General features: G+C 40.4%; 1 protein-coding gene across 6 annotated transcripts in view; it reads left to right on the plus strand.

Annotated features, from left to right (window-relative positions):
• LOC122549185 (cancer-associated gene 1 protein homolog) overlaps positions 1 to 14,817 on the plus strand; it is a 129,802-nt gene that overhangs the window by 83,074 nt on the left and 31,911 nt on the right. For all 6 annotated transcript variants that reach the window (XM_087985831.1, XM_087985832.1, XM_087985834.1 and 3 more), the window contains 5 exons: positions 2,071 to 2,267; positions 5,328 to 5,391; positions 6,681 to 6,754; positions 13,233 to 13,334; positions 14,168 to 14,272. In XM_087985831.1, coding sequence (XP_087841957.1) covers positions 2,071 to 2,267; positions 5,328 to 5,391; positions 6,681 to 6,754; positions 13,233 to 13,334; positions 14,168 to 14,272 — 542 coding nt within the window. The remainder of the gene's footprint in view (positions 1 to 2,070; positions 2,268 to 5,327; positions 5,392 to 6,680; positions 6,755 to 13,232; positions 13,335 to 14,167; positions 14,273 to 14,817) is intronic.

A 14,817-nucleotide genomic window follows, 5' to 3' on the forward strand; every position in this document is an offset into this window, starting at 1 on the left:
GAGCCAGTCTGGGACTATTGTTCAACCTTGAATTCACATACCTCCACAGAAGAGAACAATCAATTAGACCTAACACTCTAGACTGAAACTAACCTACAAAAACCCAGACATTTTGAAACCTATACAGATACCGGACATTTGACTCCAATCAAATATATTCACATTTAATCTTGACGGTCAGGAAGCCAATTGATCTCAAAGTGAACACCAGTAACAGAATGGCAAGTGAAGATAAGAGGCCCTGATCTCACCTGAAAGCTATTCCCCACAGCTATCTCCAGAGGAGGGATCCTAAACAGCTATCTCCCCGAGAACAATTCCTCGGCAGCTATTCTCCAGGATGCTTTCCAAACAGCAATCCCCAGAAGAAGAATTTCAATAGCTATTTCCAAGAGTTACCTTCAGAAGGAGGACCCAACAGCAATTCTGAAACCTACTGACACAGTCCTGTTCCGTACGAGGGGAGCTGACCACGGCCAGCAGATCTAAGAACTGACAATCTCTAAAAACCACCAACCCGACTGACAACACAAGGCGCCGGACACATCCTAGGGTGAAAGCCAGCTTGTAAAACCAAAGTAAGGAAATTCAGAACACATTCGACCACATCAGCGGACTCCACCCAGACTGAAGGCCTACATCGTCCAAAGTCTTCATCAAGGCATCAGGTACAGTTAGCTGACAGCCACCAGTACTTCAAAATTGTGTTTATCCCCAGTGGTGAGCTTAAACTCCTGAGACCTCAGAGTATCCAACCTAGCTAGCAGGGAGGGGAAGGTGGGTAGTGACAGAGCAGAGAACCCTAGGGTAGCAAATGTAATGAAAGCGTCTGTGATTAAAACTACTGTTTAGCTTCTAATAGTGTTTAACCCATGTTTAATTTGGAAGTGTGTTTAATTACTGTATAGTTGTGTTAATTTCAGTTCTATTGCATTTGCCTTTATTTCTTGTATTATACATTTTTTGTATTTAATAAACGCAGAGGTTCTTTTGCCCTGAAACACCTGCCTACTGCCTTCTTTATTTTACTTTCCTAAATTAGTCAGTATCAGAATCAGGATCTGGGAGTAATTTGAACCTCCTAAAAATCAATAAATTATTGATAGCAAACCAGAACCCAACAGATAAGAGCCCACATTTCTGAGACCACTGGAGATAGACCCTTTTGGAAGATTAATTCTGGGTTGTTGATTTTTGGGGAGTGGAATCTTGTTATCAGGGGCATTGGGTAAACTATTCTTGCCTTTGGATGTTGGGGTGGGTATTGAAGATGATTGTGTAATCAGGAGAGTACTGGGAATGTAGTCATCTGCTTGCAAGATCGAAGAATGGCAAAGAGAGGAGAGAAATCTTGGAAGACACAAGGCCTTGGAAGGTTGATATGCAGGACTGAATATTGTTGGGAATTTGTATTATTGGTGAAAAATTCAGGAGAGAGGAGAATGTCAAATCTTGTAATGGGACCAGGATCTTGAACCTTTTGCTGATGCCTTATTTGGTACTAATGTGGCACACGTTTCCAGATGCTTCTGAATGCAGAAACTTTCTATGACAGAACCAACTCTCAATGGCTAAGAAAGTGGAAAAGGCATGTGTAGATTCAAATTTTTATTGCTGCAGCTCCACCTGAAACTTGGCTCCTATCCAGAGATGTTGTCAGCACTCAGAGTCATAGAGTCAGAGAGATGTACAGCACGGAAACGGACCTTTCTTTGATCCAAGTCATCCATGCCGACCAGATATCCCAACCCAATCTAGTCCCACCTGCCAGCACCCGGCCCATATCCCTCCAAACCCATCTTATTCATATACCCATCCAAATGCCTCTTCAATGTTGCAATTGTACTCCCGCAAATCTCTAGAAGGTCATCCCTCAGCCTCCGACGCTCCAGGGAAAACAACCCCAGCATATTCACCCTCTCCCTATAACTCAAATCCTCCAACCCTGGCAACATCCTTTCTGTCCATGTGTGCCAGCTCATGCCTTCCCTTCCCAGGTGGTTGGTGGTATTCTTGCAACAGATCAGCATGACAACCTGCACTTTTTAAAATGATTTAATTTTTTTTCAGGTACTCTGCAACATTTAAAAATGGGAAACAAACGTAATCAGAAACCAGAAGTAGATCACTTAGAATCTAAGGAATATGTCAGCAGCCAGTATCAAATTGGCAGCAGTTCTCAACTAGACATTTATTCGGTTTGCAACAAGAAAGATGAACACTACTTAGAAACTGAAACAGTTGGCACGGCTTCAGAGATATCCCAGGTTGGCACTCATTGCCTTCATGAAAAGATTACCTTTTGTATACTAAAAGCTGATGTTTTTGTTTATTTCTGTAAATAATTTGCAGAACAAAATGGTAGATGGCTTAATGCTGTGATCTTGCTTTGATAGAATATGAACTGGTCACCAATTATATTCTGCATTTTACAGGAGGTGGATGGGTTATGATGGAGTTGGGTAGTGAGTGTTGAACGTGACAAGGGGAGAAACATGATTGCCTTGCTGATCCAATGTCTAGGTTGATTCCAGAATTCTAATGATGCGCATGAATTGTCTCCTTCCTACTTGGTCCATTTTTTTTAACCAGAACCAAAACTGGTTTCACATACAGTCACCAACTTCTTTTTACAGAGTGAAAACTAAAAATGTCTTTTTCACCCTTTCTGTAATGAGGTAAATTAGACAAAGGAGAGCTAGTGGATGTGATTTGTTTGAATTTCCAGAGGCCTTTCACATGGTGCTGACCAGGGGCTGCTAATTTATATAAGAGTCCATAGTGTTGGAGCAAGGTACTGGCATGGAAAAAGGATTGGCTGACTGGCAGAAGGCAGACAGTATGTGTACAGGGGTCTTTCCTGGGGTGACAGCTGGTGACTAATGGAGTACCACAGCAGCCAATGCTGCGACCACAACTATTCATGTTATACATTAAATTTCTGGATGAAGGAACTGAGGACATTGTTGCTAGTTTTACAAATGGCAGAAAGATCATTGGAGGGACAGGTAGTGCTGAGGAAGTGTGGCGGTTGCAGAACGACCTGGACATGCTAGGCAAGCATGCAAAAAAGTGACAGATGGAATACAATGTGACAAAGTGTGAGGTTTTACATTTTGATAGCAAGAATAGAGGTATGGACTGTTTTCTAAACCGGGAAAGGCTTTGGAAATCTGAAGGGCAAAGGGACTTGGGCATCCTAGTTCCGTTGGTGGTTAGAAAAGCAAATGTCTTCTAACCTTTTTGAAATTAATACAAAAGCAGAGATGTACTGCTGAGCCTGTGTAAGGTTCTAGTCAGACTGTATTTTGAACATTGTGAGTAGTTTTGGGCTCCGTGACTAAGGAATGATGTGCTGGCATTGAATGGAGTCCAGAGGAGGTTTACAAGAATGATTTCGGGGATGAAGGGATTATCATATGTGGAGCTATTGAGGACTTTGGTTCTGTACTCAATAGAATTTAGAAGGATGAAAGGGGATCTGATTGCAACTTGCAGGATTCAGAGAAGCCTGAATAGAATGGATGTGGAAATGATATTTCCACTAATGGGAGGGACTAGGAGCCCAGGGGTACAGCGTCAGTGATGGGACAACACTTTTGAACTGAAATGCAGAAGAATTTCTTCAGCTAGAGGGTTATGTCTTTGTGGAACCCATTGCCACAGAGGGCCGTGGATGTCAAGTCATTCAGCATATTTCAGACAGAGATAGGTTCTTGATTAGTGAGGGGATCAAGGGTTATGAGGTTGAGAAACCTATCAGCTATGATTGAGTCTGCTCCGCCATTCAATGTGCTGATTGGCTTAATTCTGCTCCTTTATCTTATGTAACTATCAAGGGACTTGGCCCTTTGAGAAGTTGATGTGTAAACTCAAGGTCAGGTCTTGCTTGGAAAGTAAAGGTATGTTAACAATGAACACCAGAATGCAAATCAACGAACAACTTCAGAAAATTTAAGTGACATGTGAACTGCAAATTTCCAGAGTTTGCTGGTTGATTTACATGTCTCACAAATGACATTTAGTTTTAGCATCTTTCTTAATTTCAAGAAGTTGCTGCATTTGCACATCAATTGTCCATTAAACTCACCACAATGTAAACAAAGATTGATTTGATCATTATTAGTGGGTCTCCAGCTCAGAAACTGAACAGTTTTTGCTGTGGATTCTCACTCATTCAAGATCTGAATTAACCTCAGAGATTTTAAAACTGTCAGCTTTAAAAAAAAGTTTTTCCCTTCTATTTATTTTCTTTTTAATTCCAATCTTTGTTAACTCTGTATGTTTCTCTTTCTGTATCTGATCTGACTCTAATCCTCCAGCTAACAATTTTTTCTCGATCCTTAAATCTTATCAGTCAAAGAAGAACACTGAAGGTCCCACCATTCACTCTGTTCCCAAAACCATGTCACCCTCAATATACCATTCTAAGCTCTCACTCCCTGCACATCTCCGAGAATAAACAATTGAGTTAAAAATTGAGGCAAGAAGCCTCAATGTGAGATGTGCCATTCCATTTTTCTTTCCATCTGCAACCTTACTATTCTGAGTCCTTTTGTATTCTAGTCTGGATCTCTTTGAAAATAACCGTGGGCGGCACGGTGGCACAGTGGATAGCACTGCTGCCTCACAGCGCCAGAGACCCGGGTTCAATTCCCGCCTCAGGCGACTGACTGTGTGGAGTTTGCACATTCTCCCCATGTCTGTGTGGGTTTCCTCCGGTTGCTCCGGTTCCTCCCACAGTCCAAAGATGTGCAGGTCAGGTGAATTGGCCATGCTAAATTGTCCATAGTGTTAGGTAAGGGGTAAATGTAGGGGTATGGGTGGTTGCGCTTCGGCGGGTCGGTGTGGACTTGTTGGGCCGAAGGGCCTGTTTCCACGCTGTAAAGTAATTAAAAAACTTTTCTGTGATTTGCCAGTATCTTTCAATCTTTCTTTTTACTTAGTTTTTGGGGATGGTTTTCTGTTGACACCCTACACATCGACTTACTAAGACATTTTCACAAAAGACAACACTACCCACAGTTCAGTACATTAATGAAACTCCTCCATTTTGGACTGGGGCTTCATCTTCAACATGGACTGAAACCACACAAGCTAAATAATAGTCTGACCACAAATAAAATTAAGCAGTAATCACTAAACATACTGCCCTGTGTCACTCTGTTTACACCTATCTTGGGAAATAAAGTAAAAATTATTCCCATTAATTTTAATCGTGTGTAAGTTTATTTCTAGGACTTTGACTGCGGTGGATTGGATATTTTGAAGCTCTACTGAGTTGTCTTTTGGCATATTGATACCATTCTGTTTTACTTTGCATTCAGGATGATGTGGATGTGAACTGCGATGGTGAAAAGGATGGAACAAATTGCAATGCCAGTTATTATGGTAAGGACAAATTAGTGGAATCTGATGAAACTAAGCTAGCTTTTTCTGATATTTATATAAGCAAACGCTGTGAAGATTATTAAGAGATTTCATAGAGTGAACATGGAGAAACTTGAGAGACCCAAACAGGCAGTCTTTAATGTATGATAGTCATCAACAGGCCAATTGAAGAATTTAGGAGCAATTTTTCTATAAAACTGTCATGTAAATGCATATAAAATTGAATCAGATTGTACTACTGCAAATATTCAAAAATATTATTTTATATTTTGAGTTATACTTGCATAATGTTTAATTGAGCTTTCAGATGGTGAAACCAGAACTATGGTGAATTGTTTCAGAGTATTACAGAAAGTTAAGTATTTATGGCAGTAGGGATGTACTGTTCATAGAGGTGAGAAATGCAGAGATTCAGCTAAATTTAATGCCAGAACATCATTTGAACTTTATTTATCTGTTTCTAATGCAGTAAGACAGGCTGGAGATCTGATGGAAGGGGACGAGGTTGGATGGCAAAGAAGCAGGAAGGAGTGATTGTTTTGAGAGGTGGGGATGGCGATGATGGTAGTGAAATAGTTTTGAAGAGATTGTGGGTCAGTGAGGGGAAAATATGGCGTGGGGAATTTTTAAATTGCAGGAAGGTCAGATTGTAGAGGTAGGCAGTGGGCTTCAGGAGAGGAGCTGGTTTACTTGGAGAGCTGCCGTGGGAATCATTCCCACACCAGTTGACCCATTAGCAGTGCTGGAAAAGCACTTAATTGTGTTTCCTCATTATTCTTGTCTCCCTTCAACTTCCAGATTTCCTGAACCCTCAAAAACTCATAACTACTATGTCTAAAAATATTGAGCCATACAGACTTGTTGGATTACTTAAATAACTGAGCTACTTCTCAACAACCAGTTAGTACAACCTCAATCTTCCTCTGTTAAATTTGAAAGGGGGTTCATTTTAAGCTGGGTTGGGCTCAGAGTTTTCAAACTCTGTCTTATCCTGCTCATGTCTAGGCTGTCAGACCTTTACAAGGCTGAGTTAGATGTTGATTAAAAAAGGAGTCGAAGATTGTGAGGGGATCAGAAAGGAACGTGGAGTTGGGGTTACAATCAGATAAACCATAATCCTATCAAATGGTAGAGCCTTGCTCACAGTGCTGAATGGCCTGCATGTACTGCTAAGTTCAGTGTTTCTCTTCTGCCTGTTATGGGAAGCTGGAAGTGTAGTTTAAAAAGAAGCCAATACTAATTGATATTGGATATTCCATGTTTTCTTTGTTTTCTGTATTGATTCGTAGATAGCAGCATCGCTAAATCTGTCCCCAAGGAAGATATCTTGGATAAAGAGGCAACGATTGGCATTGAAGATGAGGTCAGCTAAAAGTACTGAATGAACAGTACAAGTTTTTTTTTTCCGATGGATTTGTTTTAACTGTAGTTGCTTATTTTAATGATGAGGTTATCGCTTGGCATTATTTACCAAAGAATTTGAACAATTACATAAGAAGGGTTACTCCTATAGGCGTACATAAACCTTCTCTCTACTATATAAAGTAAATGTTCTCTTTAGTGAAAGAAACTATCCTTCAAGCAAGTCCATACCATAATTTAAAATTTCTCTAGTGCTTGCAAACTGCCCAGATTATCCATGACAAGTGTAGAGCTAGAGGAAAACAAATTGTTGTTGCCCTGTGCCTGGCAAAGTTTTACATTCCTGAGCCTGAATAACCTGTCTCAATCAGGTCTGTTATACTATACATAGTAAGCTTACAATATTTAATATATCTCACGGCATTTAAAGGGAATGTATTTGGTAGAAAGAAGTGGCATTTCAAATCATTGTCACAATTAAGCAGCAGCTTTGGTGAAACTTCAGTTTGTTGGTGCAACTTTAGGGATATTGTTTGCAGGTAGAAGGTTGCCAATATTAACATTGCACATTGGACCATATAAAATATAAGATATAATGAATGTAAGATGGTTATGTTTAAAACTGTTTTCTTTAATTCAAGGTGAAATGGAATAGCAATGTGTAAAATTTGATGTCCTGCTAGTTCTGCCTGGAGATAAGTCCATGTGTGACCTGATAGTTATGTGAATGGGGTTCAGCTCAAAGCCTATTAATTTAATACCTTGGGACAAGATAAAGCAGCTGTCCTTACCGCTTGCAGATGGTCAAATTATCAGAGACAGACTGAAAGCAGATTCTGCAATGCCAGGCAGAAGAAAGTATTGCTTTTCACTTAATCACCAAATGGAGTGCTGGTGAGGACAGAACCCCTGTATGAGGAATTGAAGCTTGTTGTGGAGAATTGAAGACCCAAGAATCGGGAGTGGATGTGCTGTTGGCAGTCCATTCACTTCTGTTCAGAATATTGAGCTAAGGGGACTGTGCTTAAATGGACACTGAATGTTTCACCCTGCTTGGGTGGCAGAATAGAATCTGTTAGATGAGTGGGAAACATTTGGGGTTTAAAATACAAGACTGCATATCTGCTGAGAATTTGCTGTAATCTACAATCATGGCATTGGGTTTTCAGTTGTGTGAAGAGATTACTGAGGAATACCATCTATATAGTTTTAGTGTATTAGTTCTCTACTAATAATGTTTAACCAACTTTGATTTTAATTTTTTGCAGTAAAAGTCTTAACTTGAAATCTCCTGTCATTCGTTAAATTGTTCACTAGAAAATTAATATCTCTATAACTTATCAGTATGTTAGCGCAGATGACGGTTCAACAATCGGTAACGTTTATTGCTACAATAACGCCGGCGGAGACCAACCGAGGTCCGAATTTCGGCTGTTCTGCTGTTCCTGCGTGCAGCTACATATTATATACCTTTAGTTGCCAGAATGTGTGGAATTTGAGGATGAATGAGATGATAGTTCCCCATCATCACTGGAGTAGGTGCAAATAGTATGTTTCCTGCCATCCCAGGAGAGTTGCAGGGCACGCACAATAGGGTGCTAATTGGTTTATGTAAAACGGGTCTGGGTATTATCTGCTTGTCTCTCTCTCTGTGAGGACAGGGGCTAGCACCCCCCTTTGTTCCCTTGGGGTGTTGGTGTGTATTGGTCTGTCTGTTCCTGTCTGGTGGATGCCTGTCCTTTGTGTCAGGTTGGTTCTGTATCGATGGGTATGGGTGTGTTTCAGTCAGTCTCTTGATGTGATTAGGAGATAGGTTTCCATATTAATTAATTCCTGAGTTTTGGACAATGAGTCATGGGTAGTGTTGGTCTAGTGTGGATTTGATGTGTCCTCTGTCTCCTATCTCCCGGTCACGTGGGCGGACCGGCAGCTGCTGAGTTCTGTGGGTTTAAAACTGCGACTGCTGTTTAAAACACAAAATGAATTGTTGTGGTTCTGTTCGCCGAGCTGGAAGTTTTTGTTGCAAACGTTTCGTCCCCTGGCTAGGCGACATCATCAGTGCTTGGAAGCCTCCTGCGAAGCACTTCTTTGATGTTTCCTCTGGTGTTTATAGTGGTCTGTCCCTGCCGCTTCCGGTTGTCAGTTTCAGCTGTCCGCTGTAGTGGACAAACGAAGCTGCATCAGGACACTATTCAGAAGGGCCACAACACACTGCAGTACACCAGAACTGCAAAAAAAAGAAGAGGAACACCTATACAAGGTATTCGCCAAAAACGGATACCCGCGCAACTTCATCAACAGATGCCTAAGAGAAAGACCACAGAACGAGGACATACCACAACCAAAAGGACTAGCCACACTACCATACATCAGGAGCATCTCGGAACTGACAGCCAGACTACTGCGACCCCTAGGACTCATAACGGCACACAAACCAATAGCCACGCTCGGACAACAACTCACCAGAACGAAGGACCCGATACCCAACATGAGCAAAACGAATGTAGTGTACAAAATACCATGCAAGGACTGCACAAAACACTATATAGGACAAACAGGAAGACAGCTAACAATCCGCATACATGAACATCAACTAGCCACGAAATAACACGACCAGCTATCCTTAGTAGCCACACACGCAGACAACAAGCAACATGAATTCGACTGGGACAACACTACTATCATAGGGCAAGCCAGACAGAGAACAGCCAGGGAATTCCTAGAGGCATGGCATTCATCCACAAACTCCATCAACAAACACATCGACCTGGACCCAATATACCAACCACTACAGCGGACAGGTGAAACTGACAACCGGAAGCGGCAGGGACAGACCACTATAAACACCGGAGGAAACATCAAAGAAGCGCTTCGCAGGAGGCTCCCAAGCACTGATGATGTCGCCTAGCCAGGGGACGAAACGTTTGCAACAAAAACTTCCAGCTCGGCGAACAGAACCACAACAACGAGCACCCGAGCTACAAATCTTCGCACAAACTTTGAACAAAATGAATTCTTATAGTTTCCTGATGTAGGCATAGTCCTGTGGCAAAAGCAGGGTGGCTCTGATGTCCGCTTGCAAGTATGAGGAAGAAATATGTTGCTGTTCACAGGCCTTCGAATTCTTATCATCCAAATCCATTTTGCAGTGAACACACTTCACAGCAAAAGCTTATTCACTTTGTGCAACTCCTTACCATGAAGATTGTTATTGAAACATTTGATTTGGACAATTGTCCTAAGTAAGGAAAGCACCAGAAGCAGAGTTTTCAAATGGGTCATGCAAGTCTGGAGTAGGGGACTTGTATTCTGCAGCGAGGAACAGGCAGTACGGTTTGATTTGGCAATCAAAAGTGCAGAGGTATTGACTGAAGAGCAGCAAACATAGACAGAAAGTAAACCTAGTATTTTGCTGTAGACCCAGTAGAAGATTGGAACTCCGTAATTACTGTTGCTGAAATTTTCTGCTTTTATGTTTTAATGTTGAAATGTTATGACGTTAATCATCATTTAATTTTCTCTTTGGGGTGTGGAAGGTTGGTAAAGTGAAACTAACAGCAGAATAATAGATCAATAAATGCACAAATGAGACATTTTTAGGTATGAATTACTATCACAGTGTAATGTACAAGTTAGCTCTCTTTGCACTAAAGATTGGAAAGAGAAAGGAAGGTGAAGAGAAATTGCCAAGCTACTGATTTACTGTCTATACTCGTGTAAAAGTAGAATTTTTTTAGATTATTTTTCAAGATTAAGTTTATGGGGTTGACTATTACTTGGATATTGCTTTCTAGGAGCTGAAATTCATGCTACAGTTCAAATTACCATATCATTAGCAGAAGCCCAATTGATCTCCAAACGAATAAAGGAAAAAAACCACAACGAATTAGAGTAATATGACTGTATTCCGCAGGTGCTACAGGGGAACTGAGTTTAGCTAAGCTGCACACAAGGGGAGGTTTGTCACTTGACTCTGACCTGATGCGTCTTAAATTTTCACACCAAATTGGTGTGAATTGTACGTCAAAACATATAATAGACAAAAAAGAAAATTCATTTCCTCATAGTAACATGACTCTCAAATGTTGATCTGTTATCTGTGAAGAACTAGGGTTGACCTTTACATGAGATATATGGAAAATTCCAGGATTCCAGAACTAGGGTCGACTCTGACATGAGATCAACTTTTACCCAAGTATAAACGGTAGTTGTTACTGAGCTGAAGAATTTTGCTTATAAAATCCAAGGCCCAGGATATTTCACATTATTCAGCATTTGTTGCCCATTTCTAATGGACTTTGAAGCTGCTAAAGATGGCTGGACCTGAGGACCTTCTGGAATCTGTCTATTCTAGTTGGTTAGAATAATTCAGCATTTGCCTGTCTAAGGCCTCTGGTTCCAACTTGTGGAACTGAGAACATAATATTCTACCCAGGCCTATTGTCCTCCAATTCCAACCTAAAACTATTTGTCAAAGCACCCTAATTCCCATATTGAAAGGGGCTGATCAAGAAAACAGGTGTATATTTTATACCTGATAGTTGACCTCTCTAAATATACCCAGCCCAGGGAAATGAGATCATTCCAATGCAGTTACTGTCCACTAAACCTTAGGTAATTGAATGGAAGGTTTCTCCCTTTCCCCCATTAACAGCATTCTGATCTGGAGGGCGGGCTAGAGTTTCATTCCCAGGCCTTATTAAGATTGCATGAATTCTCCCTGGAACCAGTGCAAAATGTGCTTTTGGGTGGCTGCATAATTCAGCTAGTCTGTACAATTTAAAGCTAGCTTTGCATCTCTGAGGGAAGGCACCTTTTGGCTAATTCAGGTGCTACAACAATTGAGGCTGTGCTGTGCAGGATGAAGAATGAGTTACAGTGCGACAGGTTAGCTTGTGCTCGAAGCTACTCCTGTGCCAGTCCAGGGTGTGTTGGTGGAGGGGAGGGGAACAGTGATGTGATCTGTGCACAGGAGACTAGAGTAGGCTCCAGCCAAACTGTACAGAAGCAATGGGACCAGATAGTTATGGTGGTTAATGTCAAAACTCAAACCCGAGGATTACAATGCAGTTTCACAAAACTTTAATGATCTTATGGCTGATCAAGATTAGTAAATTTGTCTTTAAAATACTATATACTACCAATTAAATGGGCAATAAGTGCTAGCCCAGCCAATGACATAGAATCCGTACAGTGCAGAAAGAGGCCTGTCGAGTCTGCACCAACCCTCTGAAGAGCATCCCATTCAGATGCAGCCTTCCCACATTTACCACAGCTAATCCATTTAACCTGCATATCCCTATGCAGTATACCAAAGCCAATCCACCTATCCTGCACATCTTTGGACTGTGGGAGGAAATCAGACCACCCTATGGAAACCATGCAGACAGGGAGAGAATGCAAAATTGCAAATTAATTGCATGAGTTTAAAAAGAGCTGAACCACCAGTCTCAGTTACTGCTCAATGCATAAGATGGAATTACTAACAGTCTTTATCAATTGTGAATTATATGTTATATTAACCATTCATATCATCGTCTCATTTTTAGCATTGGTGGAAATCTGACACCCACTTCTGTCAGCATACAGAGAATGGCAGCTACTCGACCATCAAAGCCATAGGTTGAACTCACACACCTCCACTTCCCTTGTAGTACAAGTTGACGCATTACTGAGCACAGCAATATGTGATGAGCACAGTCATGGAGGAACCTATGGCTACTATTAAATAGCCATGAAGCCATAGCTGGAGGCTGGTCTGAAGTCGTTGGGGATGATGGTATCTTCAAACATAATCCTCCTAATCTCATTTCACTTTCCCTTCATTCCTACAACTCTGAGTGAAGGGCACCTTTCATCCTAGAAAGCTAGTGACATTTTGAAGTGGCTGTCTATATCTCATAGCCTATGCAGGCCCTTAATTGACAAGACAAGTGATGTAAAGCTGGTGTAGTCTATGGGTTGTATTTAATAGGGGGGAAAAAACATGTTTCTTTGCAAAGAGTTGCAATACATCTTTGGATTGTGTGATACGAGGATTTTTAAAAATTCACTTCTAAGATGTGGGCATTGCTGGCTGGGCCAGCATCTGTTACCTATCCCTCGTTACCAATGAGAAGGTGATAGAGAGTTACCACCTTGAACCACTGCGATCCATTTGGTGTAAGTGCCATTAAGAAAGAATGATTAGTGTTTGCCCATTCCACATTGCCATATAATCAAGCCAATGTGCTAACTCAAAATTTAGGATTAGGGAGTGGTGGTCAGCTGCAGGAAACAAGAAACTTAAGACTGTACAAAATATGGTGAGAGGAGATTAGTCAAGAGTTCCAAAAATACTGACAAATTTAGCAGTGAAGATATACTAAATAAGCCTACTTCTCAGTTGTCCAGTAACTGTTATATTTGCTTCCAAACAATCATTATCGGTCACGGTTTATTTCCTCAATTAACTTGGGTGCATAATTAATGTTTTACAGGATGTGAATGCACACAAACCTAACCCAGGAGAGGACAATAAATATACTGAAGATTACTGCCAGACAAAAGCTGTTACATTGTGTAATCAAAAGCAGGACAAGGTAAAAAAAACAGATTAATATTGGCTTTCTGAAAGGAAACATTTACACAAAGTAATTTATGCTGTACTGAAAATTTGTGACCAATTTGAACATATGGCTGTAATATGTTTAAAATGCTCTTCATTAGCTACAAATTTAACATGATGCAGCACCTTCTGTAACTTTGAGTATATAAATCATCCTATTGTATAAACATCTTTTTTTGAGAATTTAGATAAAGTAATTTTGTGCATGAGTCAACCTTATAAAACCTTCCATTTATAATACTTTACTTCCAGCCATATCAGATGTGCAGCCCTGTTTTCATTTCATTGCTGAAATTTATTTCCTTACTCCTTGTGGTTGCATCCTACTTTACTTTTGCTCCTGAAGCAGATGTGTGTGGATAGTGCAGTGGAGTGTTCACAATAACAAATTTATCCAACAGCATATATCCATGAGCTATGTTGTGCCACAAAATATTTAAACACAGCATACAGTTGTTCCCCAGATTCAACTTGAAAATAGCACGGAATGGTAACACAACCGCATTGTTCATAAAACTATGGTAGAAACAAAGTAATATTTTGTCTTTATTCATGTTAGCACAAAGGGTATAAAGTGAAGTATTTTATATTCATTTCTATTTCTATTTTGTTAAGACTAGCAGAGGAAAATGCATCCCAAGGTTTTTCATCTTTCCGATAAATTTGAAAATTCTAGATCTTCAACAGATTTAATGGATTATTGAGTTTTTATAGTTCCTGGAATATTATATGATTGCATAAATGACCATAACACATTTTCACTTACTGTCAGTATTCTATAAATTTAATAATGGAACTCATTTTCAGGCAGTGAAGTTGAAATATAATCAAGGGAAATCGTCTGATGAGTTCAATTTGCTTGCAACCGAAAATATAAGGCTCCACACTTATGTGAACGACCTCCAATACAAGGTATTCTGTATCATGAAGGTTATGTTAATGTTTAATTCTGTGCTGATAACTGGTGTTTCTTCCGGCAGTAGAACAGTGTTAGGTTTTACTTCAGCTTGTGTCAAGATGCACCTCCTAGATAACAGTGCTGAATTTATTTCTCTGAGAAATGTTTTTTTAGCATTCTGATAAAACTTCAGGTTAAAAGCATGTGAGAAATTTGGAGGAACAGTTGGACTCCTGATTTGTCCTCTTAGCATCTTGGGTTTTGCATTGGGAGTGTTAAAGCAAATGCAAACACCATGGCATATTATTTTTGTGGTTTTAAATTTAAGAACTGTTTTAAAAACCGAGAATTGCTGCGTGGTTTGAAAGAAAGTAATCTGTAACGACTGTGAACACTTCTCGTACAGTTGTGATTTATTACAACTTTTGCAGAACTGGAGGCAAGAGGTTGTACAGATGGAGCTTTAGTTGGCAACAAGAAGCTGATTGTCGTTGATAAATGGTCACTAGTCTACAAACAGAAGGCCTTTGGCTACTAACAATCTCTGACTGATACTCAA

Source organism: Chiloscyllium plagiosum, unplaced genomic scaffold (assembly GCF_037043375.1).
Source record: "Chiloscyllium plagiosum isolate Xiang-an unplaced genomic scaffold, Cpla_swu_hap1 HiC_scaffold_4, whole genome shotgun sequence".
In the NCBI taxonomy this organism is placed as follows: Eukaryota; Metazoa; Chordata; class Chondrichthyes; order Orectolobiformes; family Hemiscylliidae; genus Chiloscyllium; species Chiloscyllium plagiosum.